The 19,603-nt window shown below is 39.7% G+C and overlaps 1 protein-coding gene, 1 long non-coding RNA gene and 1 other non-coding gene across 3 annotated transcripts in view; 2 read left to right on the top strand and 1 right to left on the bottom strand.

Annotated features, from left to right (window-relative positions):
- The window catches only part of MPP4 (MAGUK p55 scaffold protein 4), a 46,466-nt gene extending 27,025 nt beyond the window's left edge, over positions 1 to 19,441 (top strand). The window contains exons 11-17 of the mRNA XM_021075034.2: positions 6,985 to 7,026; positions 9,197 to 9,367; positions 11,262 to 11,342; positions 14,820 to 14,913; positions 15,568 to 15,676; positions 16,678 to 16,812; positions 18,883 to 19,441. Coding sequence (XP_020930693.1) covers positions 6,985 to 7,026; positions 9,197 to 9,367; positions 11,262 to 11,342; positions 14,820 to 14,913; positions 15,568 to 15,676; positions 16,678 to 16,812; positions 18,883 to 19,068 — 818 coding nt within the window. The 3' untranslated portion in view covers positions 19,069 to 19,441. The remainder of the gene's footprint in view (positions 1 to 6,984; positions 7,027 to 9,196; positions 9,368 to 11,261; positions 11,343 to 14,819; positions 14,914 to 15,567; positions 15,677 to 16,677; positions 16,813 to 18,882) is intronic.
- LOC146396078 (uncharacterized) overlaps positions 1 to 19,603 on the top strand; it is a 1,511,729-nt gene that overhangs the window by 125,062 nt on the left and 1,367,064 nt on the right. The window lies entirely within an intron of this gene.
- LOC146396085 (U6 spliceosomal RNA) lies at positions 17,720 to 17,821 on the bottom strand. The gene has a single exon (XR_014830677.1). It is a non-coding gene; the product is annotated as a U6 spliceosomal RNA (small nuclear RNA).

The following is a 19,603-nucleotide window of genomic DNA, read 5'->3' as shown; positions in this document are numbered from 1 at the left end:
TTTTTTTTTGTAATCTTTTTGCCTTTTTCTAGGGCTGCCCCCATGGCATATGGAAGTTCCCAGGCTAGGGGTCGAATCGGAGCTGTAGCCACCGCACCATGCCAGAGCCACAGCCGACGCAGCTCCGTTTGAGATCTACACCACAGCTCACAGCAACGCCAGATCCTTAACCCACTGAGCAAGGGCAGGGATCGAACCTGCAACCTCATGGTTCCTAGTCAGATTCGTTAACCTCTGCACCACGACGGGAATTCCCAGGTGAATCCTTTTTATCTCTCCCAGTGAGCCATAGTTAAGAAGAACATGCTTGTACAGTGGTCTGAGTTTTACTGACATAAGCCTACGCATAGGGAGCTTTGTTTGTGATCCTAACACATTTTAAGTTCAATTTTTCTCTTTCTATGCTCTTTTATAGAAGATGACATGAAGATTGACGAGAAATGTGTGGAAGCAGGTAGCATTTCCTCTTGATAGATTTACCACTAAGAAAAATAGGAAGACGCTTAGCTGTAGATTTTCTGAAGCAGAGTCAGCCAAAGGGGCTACAGGCCTTTTTTTTTTTTCTTTTTCTGGAAGAAATGTGTGAAATGAACCCTCCCACCCCAGCCGTTTTGTTGGTTCTGACATTTGGAAGAGAAGCACAGCTGGAGGAATGTCTCCAGGCTCCAGACCAACCTTTTTTTTTTTTTTAATTCATATTTGTATTTTTATTTATTTTTTTGTCTTTTTAGGGCCCCACCATCAGCAGCAAGGCCAGGGATTGAACCCACAACCTCATGGATACTAGTTGAATTCGTTTCTGCTGCACCACCACAGGAATTCCTCCGTTTTCTTTCTTGAGGCAATAAATGCTCTCAGTTTCTTGGCCATCCCTTCTGGGGCTCCTAGTTTCTTGGGCATCCACAGATGTCATGTACAATGATGCATTTTTTCTTCTCTCCCACACTGTCGTTCTTACCTCTTTTTAAAACACAAATGCATGTACTTTTTGATGATATGTTATAGACATTGCTCTGTTCCTGGCTTTTTACTGAACATTCATATATCTTGGAAATTATTCCATCATAGTACATAAAGAGCCTTCTTATATATTTTAAAACAATCTATTGGTTAAATAAGGTATTGTCCATTTATATAACCACTTATTGGTAGACATTTGAATTCTTCCCATTCTTTATATTATAAAAAATGCTGAATACATCATTTCATATATGTGCGTATACCTTAGATGCAATAGCGCCTAATCCAAGGATGTGTGTGTTGATAATGTTGCTATATATTTCAAATTGCTCTCCATGCAAATTCCAGGTTCTTATTGCTTAATGCCTCTTTAGAACACTAACAAGAATTGTTTTAACTGAGGAGTAATTTGGTTTATCTCAGGTATTTCTCAGTCAACTAAATAACCGGAACCCAGTCAAGCCATTTGTCTACTCCTCCTTGCCACACTTCCCTTGCTATGGACCCCCAAGGCTTCAGACAGATCTCTAGCGGCAAAGCTGTACAATATCCAACAATCTGTTGGAGTTTACCGTGGCATTCCACCTTTTCCTTTCCTCTGAGCCTCTTTTAAAATTTTATTTTATTTATTCTCTTCTATTTACTATTGTATTTATTTTAAGTTCCTGCTGTACCCCTTCTTGTCATCACAGCCCAACTTCTGAGTACCCTATATCTCACTTAAGGCTTTATGTGCCATAGAAACACTAGTGAGTTGGCCTTGACTTCAGAAGAATATTTAAAAAGTGGTATGCGGGCGTTCCCTCTGTGGCACAGCAGAAACAAATCCAACTGGCAGCTGTGAGGTTGCGGGTTCCATCCCTGGCCTTGCTCTGTGGGTTAAGGATCCACCATTGCTGTGAGCTGTGGTGTAGGCTGGCAGGTACAGGTCTGATTAGACCCCTAGCCTGGGAACCGCCATGAGCCACAGATGTGGCCCTAAAAAGACAAAAAAAAAAAACCAAAAAAAAAAAAAAAGTGGTGTGTGTACAGAGTCACAGGGTCAAGAAATTAGACTGTTGAACCATAAGCTCAGTATGGATAGTAATGTAACTACACTTTTTGTTTTTTTGCCTCCATGGAAAAACATAGATGAAGAAACATTTGAATCTGGTAAGTAAAAAAAAAGAAGTATTTGGTATTGATTCGTAAGAGTATATTCCAAATTTTGGCATAACACACTTTTTAGGAATATAATACAATTATTGCTTAAATACATCAACAATATGGTTGTGAGATATTATATATGTCACCTTAGACAGTGCTTCTCATTAGAGACATTTTGGAACCCTCGGGGACATTTTTTGGTTGTCACGTTGATTGGAGGCACTACTGGCATTTAACTGGTGCCAATCAAGAATGCTAGATGACCTGCAGTGTGTGAGACCTTCCGAAGGTCCTGATGGACAAAACTCATGACAAATCTGAATAAGCACTTCTTTTTTTTTTTTTTTTTTTTTTTTGTCTTTTTGCCATTTCTTGGGCCGTTCCCGCGGCATATGGAGGTTCCCAGGCTAGCAGTCGAATCGGAGCTGTAGCCACCAGCCTACGCCAGAGCCATACAACGCGGGATCCGAGCCGCGTCTGCAACCTACACCACAGCTCATGGCAACGCCGGATCATTAACCCACTGAGCAAGGGCAGGGACCAAACCCGCAACCTCATGGTTCCTAGTCGGATTCGTTAACCACTGCACCATGACGGGAACTCCAGCACTTCTTTAATACACAATAGCGATGTAAGTTTTCACAGGATGTAACAGGAAAGGTTTAGAAGAGAGCCATTATAAAGAGACACATTTAAATAGAAAAAGACACTGCCTTGAAATTGTTGAATAATTTATTCCACACATTCTGTCTAGTACCTACTGAGTAGTAAATAAACTGGAAAATGAGATCTCTATACCAAATCGATTCTTTTCTTTTTCTTTAACGTTATTGTCATTGTTGAAGACACATGGTCTCATCAAGTGTCTGTTCCTCAAAGTAATGTTTGAGGCTCTTAGGAACAAAACAAGCCCCACAGAGTATTTTGAACAAAACGACGAACTTTTGGAGCATGTTACCATTATTCACCTGTTTCCAAATGTATGTTATTTCTTTGTTTTCTCCATTTTGTCAGTCTGTAATTGCTTTGGCATATTACACCTACTGCAGTTAAGACAAGTTCTCTCTTTCCCATGTGTATCAATAAATCTGGTCTGTTATTATTTATCAGAATACTTTTTATTCTAGTGTCCACTTGTTACTTTGCTCTTCTATTTTTCTGTACTTCATATAAGAACTATTTTCTGATCATCTCACTTCCTTTAAATCCATGCTTCTTGGATTTAGTAGCTATAATAGCTTGTGTATTCTAGAAAGTCATGCCCAAAGTTTTATATTTACTTTACTTTATAAAAATATATACTTTTCAAATATGACTTTCCTTTTTATTTTCCTTGCTATTACAATTAGAGCTTTGCATTGGTTTTTAAAATTATGTGTGTTGGATTATATCTATGAATTTCATTCTACACGAGTAAAGAGATTGCTATAAAAATTACTTATAAAAAAGATAGTATTGAAACAGAGTTGGGAACTACTCACCTAAACTGTTTAGTTACCATTTATGTTGTTTCTAAATTTTCTATTTCCAGTTAGATAGTTGGCCTGTTAGGGGTACACATGGATCAATGTGTGGGATTGGTTTGAATGTTTTTTTTTTGTTTTTTTTTTTTTTTTATTTAGGGCAGTACCCATGGCATATGGAAATTCCCTGGCTAGGGGTCAAATCGGAGCTACAGCTGCTGGCCTACACCACAGCCACAGCAATGCTAGATCCCAGCCATGTCTGACCTACACCACAGCTCTCGGCAATGCCTGATCCTTAACCCACTGAACAGGGCCAGGGATAGTACCCATGTCCTTATGGATACTAGCCGGGTTTGTTACTGCTGAGCCACAATGGGAGCTCCAGGATTAGTTGAGTTTTTAACTCCTCTGAATTATAGTCATCCTTCTTTGCTCTGTTCACCTCATCATTCTGCTGGGAGGCACTCCACATGCCAAAGCTGTGGTTGAGGCTTAGAGGTATTTGTGACATCTGTGAAAGGAGAGGCAATATTGTGCAATGGTCAAAGTCATGGACTGGAGCCAGATTGTCCAGGCATGAATCTTGGCCCATTACTCACTAGCTAAGGGGTCTTCTGTCTCTTAACCTCTCTGTCCTTCAGGTGCTCCAGTGCCTAAAGTGGGAAAAATGATTTATCTAAGAAAAAAATGCTTAGAATGTAAATGCCTACATGTTAACTAGCATTATTATGAACGAAAAAATAGGGGCAAGCAGCAGCTAGGTCTGTAATAACAACACTGCACAAGAAAGCGTACAGCTGCCCTTTATGGTCCAAAGCATCACTTCTAGATGCCTTCTAGTTGAAAGAGTGAGAACCTCCAAGTACATTCTGAACCCAGCTCACTTAGGAACTCAATGGAGGAATAATTGGTGCCCAGCTGGCATGTCTTCTAAGTAAATAACCCTGACATTCATTCATGGTGCTTAATTCTGTTACTTAGAGCACTTAATGGGCAGTTAAAGTTTCTTCAGTTTGGGTCCCAACTCTTCTCTGAATGTGACCTCTTTGAAGTTCTCTGGAGGTCATGGTACAGTCTAATTAGGAATGCCATTTAAACAAACAAATATACAATAAAACCCCCCAAACAAAAACAGGGATTATGGATGTTTCAAGATGTCTAGAAAATAAAGAAACAGTATGCTCTGTGGTCCATTGCACCTGTCTTCAAGGGTCCAACTGGAGGTGGAAATGTGTATCTGGACATGGGGATGGGTGAGGAATAAGGATGCTTGGGCCAGAGGCTGCAGTAGCCCCTGTTCAGGTGCCCCTTCCACCACCTCCTCCACTTCTCAGGACTGCAGCCACATGGCTCCCAGGACAAAAGGAAAGAGGAGGTTTGAACCACTTGCCTTCCTCTAATTTCTCTCTTTCAAGCCCTATTCTGTGTCAACTGAAAGAAGTCTGCATGGATAGGAAATCTTCAGGAAAGTCCAGATAAGCAACTTGCAGGAAAAGTTATTGTCTGCTGGGCAGCAGAGTTGGGTCCGAGGAGTTTCTGGGTCTCCAGTTGTGCACATATGTAAGAATGGGCATTAATCTCAAAAACACAAATTAATGAAGAAGTCAACATTTTCAATAAGCTACGTAAAAATAAAATGCCCACAGATGAATCATAAGGAATCTGGAGGGCCGTCATTCAAAGTGAGAAAACGTTGCCCATATTTTGCTCTTTAAATTAAGTGAACAGTTTTAAGCTCAACATGAACATCTCGTGCTGTGCTTTGGCATCTCCTACCGAGGCCACAACTTTCCCTAACAGTAACATGAATACTGCCCTTGTGTTGTTTGTCCTTATTGTTGTTTGTCTTTATTTTGCCAACTCGATCTTCTCAAAGGCTTAACTTTTTCATGTCTACTTCCTCACTTACCAAAAATCCAGAAGAACTTTCTGAAGGTAATTGTTCATTTTTGTGTTTTTAGCAGACCAAATAGAGTTATGTTTGAGATCTTTCAGTGCCTCAACGGGAATACTTGGCTGGATATATTTTAAGATAAGATGAGATATTTTAGGGTGAAATCAATGATGAGGTATTCGCTGTCATAGAAAATATGTTTAAATGAACAATAAAAGTAATTAAGCTTTATGAATATATCCCTAAGTAAACACTTCCTTTTAAAGCCATTGACATATTGCAGTTTAAAAATATGCTTTCTTACCAGAAGATGAAATTGATTTTGGTGTATTTTCTTTACTATTTAACATGTATGTTAAAAAAACAAAGTTTAAGAAAAAAAGGTTTTATATACATATAAAACTTTACATATATATTTAGGTTATATATATAAACTTTTATACATATATTTAGTTTTTTTATATATATATAAATCTTTGTAATGTATATATTTCAGTTTATTCTATGAACAAATGCTCTTTATATCTTATTTCAATGATCAGAACAGAGTTGTATAAGTGAAAAGGAATGTATGTTAGCAAAAAGTAATTTGAAAATGGCGTTTTATTTTATTTTATTTTATTTTATTTTATTTTGCTTTTTAGGGCCACACCTGTGGCATATGGAAGTTCCCAGACTAGGGATTGAATCGGAGCTACAGCTGCTGGCCTACGCCACAGCCACTGCAATGCGGGATCTGAGCTGCATCTGCCACCTACACCACAGCTCATGCCAACTCTGGATCCTTAACCCACTGAGCAAGGCCAGGAATCAAACCCACATCCTCCTGGATCCTAGTCAGGTTTGTTAACCGCTGAGCCATGCAGGGAGCTCCCAGCATTTTAATGATATGTTTTTTCCAGGGTTTATAACAATTTTTCTGAGACCCCAGTAAAGCAGAGACAGGAGTTTAAGCTAGCTCTAGATGTTACAGAACCACTGGGCACAGTTTTCCTCACTTTTGTTTCTTGGATTCCTGGACAGTCAGAAACAATTGGCAGCCATAGAGCAAATACTAATTTTATACAGAATGAACCGTTTCTAACAGATTAAATATAGGACCTACAGCACATCATATCTATGAGTTAAAGTCAACACCAATTTATGAGTCTCCTTTTTTAAAAATCAGCTTTCTTTGGATGCATTTAAAAATATATGCCCAAATGTATATGTTCTTACTATGACTATATCTTTTTTTGTAATTTTAAACGAGTAAAATAGCTTTTTTTCCAACCATATTAGACAGAATATATGCAGTGTATTGCCAAATTTCTGAAGAGTATCTCTTTATAGTTTGATGCATGTGATAGGATGGAAAATGTTTAGGACATTCTTTAATGAGCCACCCAAGGATACATTCAGCTGTGCTGCCATCTATGGAAATCGTGTCGCTTGGAGATTTGAAGACAATTTCATGCATCCATTCTAAGTAAACCTCTTCTTCTCCTCCATCTATTCCTGCCATTTTCTATGTTCCAGACAAGGAGGAATTCGTCGGCTGTGGTCAGAAGTTCTATATTGGTACGTAATGCTTCATAAGAGGTGAGTCTTTGTCACTTGTTAAGTTATGGTCATATCATTGTGAATGAACCTGGCTCTTCTGAAAACTTCTTTTGCTGATGGACACTCCCAAACTTGTTCCTTGTTCTGGCTTCTTTTCTTTAAATCAGTGTTCTTATATGTTGATTGTTTATTGTAACTCGTCTGGTTTACATTGGATATCTATTCATTATTCGTCAAAAACGAACTTTTTGTTTTCTTCCAGACTATTCTAGTAAGTTGTTCTAAATAGTTCTAAATAGTTTTCATGGTCCCACTTCCATAATCTAACTGGGCAGAGCTTTCGGGAGGACCAAACACCTTTACCACTCAATTAAAACCATGCTGGGTAACCAAGCCGGGCTTCCTCCTTACTCGAGACGGCGGGCAAACAAACAGCAGGGCTGCAGGGTCTATAAGGTAGAATGCTGGTTCCCAGGCCTCAATGCATGGTGGAATCATCGGGGAACTTTAAAAACAACATGGGGCTACTCTTCAGCATCTCTTCCCGAATAATTCAGCCCCAAAGCCATTAGGCAGCCTGAACAGGATAGGCATGAACACAAAGGAGGAAGCAGGCTGGGGTAGTGCATCAGAGCCTGAGCAGGGGTGATGGCGGCCTAGAGCAGGTTGTTGGGGCACGAGTAAAGCAAGCAGGGCAGCTGCCATCACCTGATCCCTGCTACCTCACAGCCTCTACAAAGACACCCTCCTCACCTGGGCTGGGCTTGACACTTTCTGCCAGGCTGCTGATAATGCGCAGCCCCTGTTCTGCATAGGTGCGCTTGGTTAATACAATAAGTAAAAGTATTGAGGATAATAAGAGCCAGATCTCCCACTTTTAGAAAAAGGAATTCTGCATACGGAAAGGGCGGGAGGCCAGAATGAAAACTGTAGGGTTGAACTGGTCTTGTAGGAATTGGTGTAAACACATAATGTTCAATATATATAGATACAAGCAATGTAAATGTGTGTGTATTGATTCATGCGCACACGTATAATCCCTCGCTCTGTCTTCTGAGAGAACCTGGGAACATCTCTGAAAATACTAGAAAGCCCTATGATTCAGTAGGCAAATTTAAGGCAAGCAGTCTAAAATCACCACCAAGAAGTCCCCCTCCACCACGGATCACACAGTTGTGGGCAACCATCTAACCTGTTTGTGTCTAAATGTATCCATCTAAAAAATGTAATAAGCCTGCTCCCACCAGTTTGCAGCCTGGCCCAAGCCACCATCCTTCCTTACCTCAGACACTGCAGTGCCTCTTGCTTGAGCCTATACTTACTGTCCCTGCAGTTTACATCCTGCCCCCAGCTACCAGAAAGTCTTCAGAAATCAAATCATGACATAGCCAGCTCTCCCACATCCAGTGACTTCCCATCCCACTTTGATCACAATCCAACACTGGTCCAAGTCTCTCTGTGACCTCCTGGCTTCCTCTCCAACCCCATTTCCCACCTCTCCCCCTTCCGCTCAGGAAATGGCATTGCCCCTGCTCAATGCAACCTTTCAGAGGCTTAACTGAACCACCAACCTGAAAAAGCATTCCCCTCACTCTCTAGCCACTTGCCCTTCTTCTAAGCACTTTTTTTTTCTTTTTTGGTCTTTTTAGGTCTGCACCCGCCGCATATGGAGGTTCCCAGGCTAGGGGTTTAATCGGAGCTATAGCTGTCAGCCTATGCCAGAGCCACAGCAACGCCAGATCCCAGCTGCATCTGGGACCTACACCACAGCTGATGCAATGCAGGATCCTCAACCCACTGAGCGAGGCCAGGGATCCAACCCGAAACCTCATGGTTCCTAGTCCATTTCTGCTGCGCCACTAGGACAACTCCCTAAGCACTTATTTTTGTTGCTACTTTTATCTCTCCTCCTCCATAAAATGTAAATTTCATGAGGAAATGGGCTTGGTTTAGTTGACCGTGATCGTCCCTGGCACCGAGTCGATGCCAGCACATGGTGGGCGCTGGATGCAACGTAAAGGTAACGTGGAGCATTTTGCTGTTTTTCCTTCGAGTTGCTTCCTACCTTCTCCCTTTAACAGATGTGTATTAATTAACATCACAGTCAGTGCATGCTCCATCAGATGTGTGGCAGGAAGCTACCTCTCCTGCCTTCGATCACAAGTTCCCTGCTTTTCCACCCCTGCAGCTGGTTTCCGCCGCAGCATGCGCCTCTGCCGCCGCAAGTCCCACCTCAGCCAGCTGCGCGCCAAAGTGAGCGGTGCCAGCAACTGCTATGGCGCAGTGGGCGCCCCTTACGAAGAGGTGGTGAGGTACCAGCGCCACCCTGCAAACAAGCACCGCCTCATCGTGCTCGTGGGTATGTCCCCGTGGGCAGGGCTCACTCATCCACAGGGAGGCTTTCCTGGATTCAGTAGTCTTGCATTCCTAGTGGTAAAAGGAGGACCATTCGTGGACCTCCATATACAAACATTTTTAAAAAAATAATGAAGCTTGGTTTCTGTGTGTGTTTATAAATAAAACCTTGTCGATCATGACATTATTATCTCTAACTGAATGTAGTATGCCATGTTGCATATGAACATGTATAAGAGGTAATATGATCAGGTTATAACTGAATTTTTTTTCTTCTGTTTAGAATTTGTTTTAAAAGCATTGATGTGTGTTCCCCCATACTGAATCATGAGCCTATATTAGAAATAAATATCCGGAGTTCCCATCGTGGCTCAGTGGTTAACAAATCCGACCAGGAACCATGAGGTTGTGGGTTCAATCCCTGGCCTTGCTCAGTGGGTTGGGGATCCTGCATTGCCCTGAGCTATGGCATAGGTTGCAGATGTGGCTCGGATTCCGTGTTGCTGTGGCTCTGGCGTAGGCCGTTGGCTATAGCGCCGATTGGACCCCTAGCCTGGGAACCTCCATATGCTGCAGGAGCAGCTCAAGAAATGGCAAAACAAAACAAAACAGCAACAACAACAACAACGAAAAACAAAAACAAACAAAAAGGAATAAATATCCTTGGAGTTCTTTGGTAGCCTAGTGGTTAAGGATCAGGCATTGTCACTGCTGTGGCATGGGTTTGATCCCAGGTCTGGGAACTTCTGCATGCCAAGAAAATTTTTTTTTTAATTCTTAACATCCACTTCCCTAAGAAATTTGTAACCATCTCCTTTAGAAGAATGTGTAAAAGTCTTCTGGACTGCATCCTTGGTGCTAAATAACAGGGTAAGTACAGTGCTGGGGCAACCTGCTTTGTGACCAAGATCCCTGCAGCAGCAGTAACTAAGTCTTACTGCCATCTTCCCTGTGTATTCCAACTGTGATCAAGGCAGGTCCCTAAGAGCAGAACAACATACCTTACAGCCAGGACCAGCTGCAGAACTTTCAGGGCCCAGGGCAAAATAAAAATGCAAAAGCCCCTTATTTAAAAATGATTAAGAACTAAAGCGTGGCAAAAGAAGAGCAGCAAGCCAAGCACAGCCTCCTAAGCTTGGGCTTGTGTACCTGCAGAGTCCTCTGCCCATGACGCCAGCCCTGCCTCTAGTTGCGCATGGGGTATTGCCTCCACCATCTTTGAGGAAGTGTGGCCCTGAATTCTATAATCATGGAAGCTGATTTCTGTGTTGTGATGTGATACAAATTTCATTGGAAGAGGAAAGGCAGCTTATCTCAGATGAACTGACATGAGGCTAGAGAATTCCGAGTGTCTAGCATCAGATGAAATTTGCTGGGGTGACGGGTTCCTGCAGTTCCCTATCAAATTTCTGAATGTTTGTTTGTTTGTCTTTTTGTCTTTTTAGGGCCGCACCTGTGGCATATGGAGGTTCCCAGGCTAGGGGTCTAATTGGAGCTGTAGCCTCTGGCCTCCACCACAGCCACAGCAACATGGGACCCAAGCCAAATCTAACCTACAGTACAGTTCAGGGCAACGCCAGATCCCCAACCACCCACTGAGCAAGGCCAGGGATCGAACCCGCAACCTCATGGTTCCTAGTCAGATTCGTTTCTGCTGCGCCATGATGGGAAATCCATATTTCTGAATGTTGAAGAAGTGTCAGTTACTCCATGGGTCAACAGGAAAATTCTCAAGAGTTTTCTGGGGTTATTAAAGTTCATGAGAATGAAAGCTACGTTATTTTCCCCAAAGCACGCGCTCTCAAGTGTCTTCAACAGATGGATTGAAATGATGACTTCACCACATAACTATATTTATCTACCTCTAATAATTTCTTTATGTGATATTTTGTATTTAGGACCTTCCGGTGTTGGAGTAAATGAACTGAGAAGGCAACTTATTGAACTTAATCCTAACCGTTTTCAAAGCGCTGTGCCACGTATGTTTTACTTTTTCTTTCATAGGGGTTCATGTTTTGGTAAAACTTTCTTTGCCTATGCAGATGCACCAGTCTCACTTAACTGTATATACCATCTTTATTGAAAAAAATATAAGACAGAGTAGCTATTACTCAATATTTCTAACTGTATTTATTTTAATAGCAGAAATTGATTTACTAGCGTGTAGCTAGCTAGGCTTTTATTTTTATTTTATTTTATTTTATTTTTATTACTCAAATGAATTTATCACATCTGTAGTTGTATAATGATCATAACAATCTGATTTCACAGGATTTCCATCCCACAACCCAGGCACATCCCCCCACCCCCCAAACTGTCTCCTCCAGAGACCATAAGTTTTTCAATGTCTGTGAGTCAGCATCTGTTCTGCAGAGAAGTTCCGTCTGTCCTTTTTTCAGATTCCACATGTCAGTGAAAGCATTTGATGTTGGTGTCTCATTGTATGGCTGACTTCACTTAGCATGATAGTTTCTAGGTCCATCCATGTTGCAAAAAATGCTGGTATTTCGTTCTTTTTAATGGCTGAGTAATATTCCATTGTGTATATGTACCATTTCTTCTTGATCCACTTCTCTGTCGATGGACATTTAGGTTGTTTCCATGTCTTGGCTATTGTAAATAGTGCTGCAATGAACATTGGAGTACATGTGTCTTTGCGAGTTGTGGTTTTCTCTGGATAGAGGCCCAGGAGTGGGATTGCTGGATCAAATGGTAGTTCTATGTGTAGTTTAAAAGGTGATTCTTTTTTCCATTTCTTAGCAATCAAATAGATAACCTTTCAGGTAAAATAAATATTTAGCAATAATGGCTAATATTCATTCAGGACTTACTGTCTTCCTGGCAGTGTGCTTGGCTCTTTAAGTGCTTTATCTTATTTTTTATTTAAAAATTGTAATATGTCCACATAAAATTTAATATAAACCTATAGGTATTATACCATCCAAGGTGGAGGAGCATGTGGGTGTGGGTGCTTCCCTTTTACCTCAAGGCAAGAGAGAGAGGAACTGAGGACAACCAACTAATATGTGGAAAAAACTTAATATGTGTTCCTTGCTATATGAGAGGAACAGAAAGTTGGTGTTGGAATTGTGTCTGAAAAACCAAAGGATGAGAGCTTAGAGGAAGTGACCAAAGGCTGTATTTTGGGAGATAGCTGCCCTTTTAGAGTCTGTCACAGTGAGAGTTGTGATTTTTCCCAAGGACCAGATCTGGGCGGATACTGTGGGGGCAAGTCAGCCCTGGATTATCTTGGCTCCTACCCAAGTGGCAGCCTCAGTAAAAGCAGGCCAAAAATGAACCCTCAGGTACCTGAGGGTGTAGAAGAAATCAGAAATGACCAGGAGGAATAGAGAAGATTTGAGACACCCAGCAGTGGTGGTGGTGGTGGGAAGGTTTGCAAAGTAACCCACTACATCCTCCAGGAGATAAAGAGCCAGACTGAAACACCTGCCAGATCTAAAGGAGCCAGGAGCAGCTAGCATGAGCATCAGTTAAGAAAGGATTTTCCTGCCCTGCTTTCCTCTCCCCTTCCCCTCTGCACATGGCCTTGGAGAGGTAGTTATAAAACTGGGGGAATGAAAGGGAAGAGACGTGAATCAAACTCCCTTTCCTGACTTCTGGCTTCTCTGCTGGTTTCCCTGGGTACAGCAAGTCTGAGCCAACTGTGGGGAGAAGAAGCCTAAAATATAAGTGCAGTTCATAATTTTGATGATTACACGGGAATGGAATTTTAATTGTTAAATCGAGACTGAGTTTTTGACATGAATGACAATGAACTATTTTTTTAAATGTCATAGCAATCAGAAGAGTCACAGGAATTTCTAGATTTTCATCCAGGGCCAGGGGAAGCAAAGTTGCTTTATCATCACGTTCTAGAGGTTGTGCTTTCCAAGTACTGTTTACATATGTAAGAATGGGCATTAATCTCAAAAACACAAATTAATAAAGAAATCGCCATTTTCAATAATCTACGTAAAAATAAAATGCCCACAGATGAATCATAAGGAGTCTGGAGGGCTGTCATTCAAAGTGAGAAAACTTTGCCCATATTTTGCTTTTTAAATTAGGTGAACAGTTTTAAGCTTAACATGAACATCTCATGTTGTGCACCAATTTCCAGACTTTAACTTCTCATTGAAAATATGGTTCAATAGAAGCCAAGGAGAAAAGGTCATCTTAGGTTTATATTAACATAATTCACTATCACCCGAGAACTAGAATGTTTTACTGGAATTTTTTTCAGTACAAAGCTATAGAAATGATATAACTATAGAAACTCTAAGGGTTTAAAGAGAGGGTTGAATAAAGAAAAAACAAAAATGACCCCCAGATGACATTTGCTTTTTGAGCCTCTTGAAAGGTCCATACCTCCTTTTATCATTTAGGGATGGTTTCAAGTTCCTACTTGGTCATTTCCAAGTGTTGATATAATCAGATGTTGACCTATTTCATCCTTAAACTTTATTAAGTACAAATATACATGAATAAGGAGAATTTGTTGTAATGTAGGTTAAGGGACTGGTAGCTTTGCAGTACATACAGGACACAGAGTTGGAAATGTGTCTTATTCATCTTTGTGTTCTAAAAACGTAATATGACATCTGGAACATAAGCACTCAGTATAGGTTAGTTGAATACATGGATGTGCAGACACTGAATCACCTTTAGGTATTCAGTGAATTCCTATGTTCTACACCCAGTGCTATCTAAGCTGAAGAATCTATACTTAAAGTGGTCACATCGAGGAATCAGACTGAATCCAGACTCCACCAGTCTTTCCTTTCTGGAGAGCCTTAAAACTAATCACCCTCTCACTTGGATATTAATGCATCTGGGCCCGACCCCAGACTCTCCTGGGCCTTCTTCCTTTCAAATCTGAGACAACCTTGTATAGCAGAAGAAATAAGCCTAGGAGGAGTCAGAGCATCTAGGTTCTTGTTTTCAGCTTTGCTTTTCATTAGTTTTGTTTATGCAAGCAAGTTAGTTACTCTTTAAAATCTTCATTTACTTCCTAGTGAACTTATTAGTAAACTATAACAATTCATCTAGCTAGGAGTATGAAAGATGAAATGAGATCTTAGCAAATGCACTATCTAAACATACTACTGGTTTTGCTATCTGGGGGCCTTAGGCATTTAGGGTCCATGTATAACTCACCTCTTTCTATTTGGAAATAATAGCAGCAGTTCCTTTAGGGGCTCCTTGTCCTGGCTGAATACACAACACATTCTTATCTACTCTACACCATGAACACTTAACAAAGATTTCCAGATGAATGGATTTTGGTATGAGAACTTCTACTTTCTTATCACCAATTTAGGCTCCTTTTTTTGGTTCTAGCATATATTTATCTTTTTATGTATTTATTAGATCAGACAGCTTTATCCAAATGCATATGTATAATACAAACATTTTGAAGATTCTAAAACCTTTTTAAAAATTCCCTTTTTAAATAGATACTACTCGTTCCAAAAAGAGTTACGAAATGGATGGTCGTGAATATCACTATGTGTCAAAGGAAACATTTGAAAGTCTCATGTACAGTCACAGGTAATCTAGACGTTTAGAAGCTAATTTTCTCCTCTGGTCATTTTACATTCAAAATAGATTCCCCAGGAATTCCCGTCGTGGCTCAGTGGTAACGAACCCAACTAGTATCCATGAGGATATGGGTTCAATCACTGGTCTTGCCCAGTGGGTTAAGGATCTGGTGTTGTCATGTGCTGTGGTGTAGGTGGCAGTCATGGCTTGGATACTGTGGGCAAGCAGCTGCAGGTCCAATTTGACCCCTAACCTAGGAACTTCCATATGCCACGGGCGTGGCCCTAGAAAGACAAAAACCAAAGAAACAAAAAAAAATGATTCCCTATTTTTATTCATTGTCTAAAACTTCTGAGGGGATTTATTTTTGTTTCTGAAGAATTAAACAAGGAAATATATATTAACATAATAGTTCACCAATTCATTGGATTCAGAGAGGGAGCAGAATTGAGTTGCAAATTTTGGAGAATTTGGAGAAGCAGTTAAGTCCAAGATCTACTAATATATTTTTTTTCTCCTGTCAAATATTCACTAATTCTTTTTGTGCCAGCAAATTTCACATATTTTATTCTATTCTGTTGGAGCTTATCTTCTTGTTATTACTAATACTATTTTACCTGTATATATAGAAAGAGTTATTGTTTTCTTGGTCCCACCTTGCAGGATGCTCGAGTATGGTGAGTACAAAGGCCACCTGTATGGCACCAGTGTGGATGCTGTTCAAGCAGTCCTTGATGAAGGCAAGATCTGTGTCATGGACTTAGAGCCACAGGTGGGTCTGTAGTGGAATATTCTCCATCTCCCCAGAGTAACAAATGCAAGTCATTCATTTTATGCACGAGCTGTAGGTCATAGTTGAGACACTTTATTCTGTTAGCCTTTTAAGGATAAGACCACTTCCCATATCTAAGGGCCATGCTCTTATGTGAAGAATCAATTGCCAATTATTGTGTCTTTAGTTGGGGGGGGGGAAATCTAGCTTCTCAGACACAAAAACAAAACTGAGCAAGTAGCCATAAAGAAAACTGAGACTCTTGCTTTGATCTTGATCACAAAGGCATCGAGGAACTTCTTGTGGAGGGAATAAAATGTTGCTCCATACAAGGAGGCAAGCTTCCTATGTTATCATCCCTATAGCTGCTTCCCTGAGACCATATGTGAACTAGAGCAGGAGTGAGCAAGTTAAGATAGAGAACATACAATGTGTAGTTCAAATTTTTACAATCCTTGCATTTTCTTTGTGTTTTTTGTGGTCATTTAAAAATGTATCTTGTGTGCTAAAGAGCATCAGGAGACAAAGAGATTTGTTCTTACTTGGGTCAAAGTGAGTGGTCAAATGTGAAGATGTAAGTAGTATCCAGTGTGAGATTCTGGCAAGAAAAAAGGGAAGTGAGGGTGAAACTAGAGCTGATTGGCCTTGAGAGTCTGTCTTTGTCTTTCCCATGAGATCTTATATAGAATCCTATTCTCAGATTTCAGTAAGGGTGTCGTGGCTAGTAAGAGGAAGAGCCAGGATTTGAACTTATTTTGATTCTAGAACTCCATCTCTTAATTATTAATATTTTTTGAATTGAGGACTTGGGAGTATATGAGAATATACTCTGGCTAAATATAACTGTTAATTTCTGGTCTTAGAAATTTTGAGAACATTTGTATTGACTACAGGAAATTAGGATCTCTGTTTTTGGATCTTCAGTCTAATGCTCTCCCAACTGAGCTATTTTGGCCAGTTGGACTTCTGTTTTTAAATGCACATTAAATTTTTCTGTGTAGGGTATTCAAGTGGCTCGAACCCAGGAATTGAAGCCCTATGTCATATTTATAAAGCCATCTAGCATGAGTTGTATGAAGCGATCTCGGAAAAATGCCAAGATCATTACAGACTACTTTGTGGACATGAAGTTCAAGGTAAGATGCAGAGGAAATGGATGAACATACTGTTTTATTTCTCATAGACAAAAATCACTATATTATTTCCACAGCATCCCAATGTTAAGAAATGTAACTTTTGTTTCTAATGAGTAATGCCCTTATGATTTATCCTTTTTGTTGGACATTATTTATAGATATTAAAATAAAGTTTAATATTTACTATGATGGTACACCTATTTTTTCTCCTCTTTTGGGGTCTATCTTAAAAAAAAAAATGCTCTCAAGCCACAATTTACAAAGCCACACAGAAACTGGGTGTGTGTATTTAAAATGGATTATTTATTTTACAAAAGCAAAATATTTTGCAAATAAAAAGTTTGGGAGTTCCCGTCATGGTGCAGTGGTTAACGAATCCGACTAGGAACCATGAGGTTGCGGGTTCGGTCCCTGCCCTTGCTCAGTGGGTTAAGGATCCGGCGTTGCCCTGAGCTGTGGTGTAGGTTGCAGACGCGGCTCGGATCCCGTGTTGCTGTGGCTCTGGTGTAGGCCAGCGGCTACAGCTCCAATTCGACCCCTAGCCTGGGAACCTCCATATGCCGCGGGGGCGGCCCAAACAAATAGCAAAAAAAAAAAAAAAAAAAAAAGTTTGCTTACTTTAAAAATGCTGTAGTCCATTATCTCATCTGTAATATGAGGCATCTTTATAATACATTTAAACATAAAAAATTTTTAAATGTATAGCTCGATGAATTTTTTACATGTATGCACCCAGGTAACCATTATCTAGGTCAAGATACTACATCCACTTATTTTGTAAGTGGTAAAAAACACATAAAACACAACACTTAACCATTTTAACCATTTTTAAGTGTACAGTTCAGTAAAGCCTACTCATATTATGAAGCAGATCTCCAGAAATTTTTCAACTTGCAGAACTGAAATTAAGCATATGAACTGCTCCAAAAATTTACATGTCATCCTAGCATAGGGGCCATGCTAATTTCTATATTGTTCCAATTTGGGTATATGTGCTACTAAAGTGTACATAAAGTACCTTTACATTATTGTTTTCATCTCCTATTATTTTTTTTCTTTTTGGCCACGCTCATGGCATATGGAATTTCTTGGGCCAGGGATCGAACCCATGCCAAACATTGGATTGTTGACACTGGATCACTAACCTGTTGCACCATAAGAGAACTCCTATCTCCCATTATTTTAATCTTTGTTATTTTTTTAAATGACTACTGCATGAAAGTTTGATTCTCCAGCTTGCTTTTCAGACAGTGGAGTCTATGGATATATTCTCAGAGTTTTATGGGAATATAAAATTCTGTTCTCATTTTTATGGCAATTTAAGCAAATTAACAAAATTGTTTTTGGAGCATATATATGGTCACCTTATAAAGGAGTACTGCCACAAGAGCTTAGGGGTTGCATTAATATTTGTGTTTATGATTGCATTGGCAACAAGTTGTATTATTTTCATCATTGTGGACAAATATGAAAATAACATTAATGAATTTAATGCATTATAGCCAAGTAAAGGGCAATGACCCTGACTAAATGAACTCTTCACAATAGTAGAAATAGACAATATTACAGCTGAATTCAGTCATTATGAAGCAAGGAATCATATAGGCATGCCTAATGCCAAAAAACCAGGTCATACCATCCTTATGTTCAAAGTGGCCATTTTGTAGCTGCAAAATAATGTCATTCTTATCAGATTAATGTTCATTTGAAATTTGTTTAAATTTGACTCATATTTAACTGGTAAAATTTCTTTGGTTTTCTTTAGTATGTAGTTTGAGAGCTTCAAGTGTTTAGATAATAGAGTAAGATAATTTAAGTCCAAATGGGAAATTAAGAGGATGGGTCTATCTACAAATTGTTACTTAATTTTGTGGAAAACCTGACCTGGGAGACATTAAGTAAGACTAAAGATAGAAACGTAAGTTTTGTGGTTTAGAATGGAGGACATTTATATGAGCTAACTTTTTGTAAAGAGCTATGCAACTGAATGTAACAGCATAACAAGTTGCACATTATTTCTGTTTGTCTCATTATATTTGTGCTATGCATATTTTCCTATTTCTCTTAAAGGAGGAAGATCTACAAGAGATGGAGGATTTAGCCCAGAAAATGGAGTCTCAGTTTGGCCAGTTTTTTGATCACGTGATTGTGAATGACAACTTGCAAGATGCATGTGCTCAATTGCTGTCTGCAGTTCAGAAGGCTCAGGAGGAGCCTCAGTGGGTACCAGCAACATGGGTTTCCTCTGATAACTGAGTCTTAAGGAGACCTGCTTCATACTGGAATTTTAAACAATGTTCACTTGTTAAAGAGAGCTGGAAAAATAGCTGTAATTTAAAACAGTAGTATTGTACTATTTGCCCTATTATAATGTGTGCAACTTCAAAAGTGTTGTGGTTTGCTAATTAATCTTGCTTGAAAAAAAATTGTAAGGTATGGTTATCTAGAGTTATCTATTTGGTTTTTAGGGGAAAAAAAAGTTTTCCTTTACTTCATATACTGCATTTGATAGGGATATAAACAATGCTAAGTCACCGAGTATGAGGATATTTCATAGATTTCACATGGCCTTTGTATGATTCAGATAAGAAGAGCTTTCCTAAATAAAATTAGTGTCTAATTTCAAAAACTGCATTTTACCTTATGAAACTTCTGTTTCATGAACATGAATTTTACAAAAAGTGTCTACTTGACTAACTGCAAGAAGCATTAATACACACATTTCACATCTAACACCAGAACTTACAGAAACAGCACTGCTCCCATCATTTTACACATTAGGCTACAATGA

The sequence above is a fragment of the Sus scrofa genome, chromosome 15 (assembly GCF_054392235.1).
Source record: "Sus scrofa isolate SSC_HxYL_T2T_F1_AM1 chromosome 15, Sscrofa_HxYL_maternal_Yorkshire_Landrace_v2.0, whole genome shotgun sequence".
Taxonomy (NCBI): Eukaryota; Metazoa; Chordata; class Mammalia; order Artiodactyla; family Suidae; genus Sus; species Sus scrofa.
This window is presented reverse-complemented; position numbering and strand designations above follow the sequence as displayed.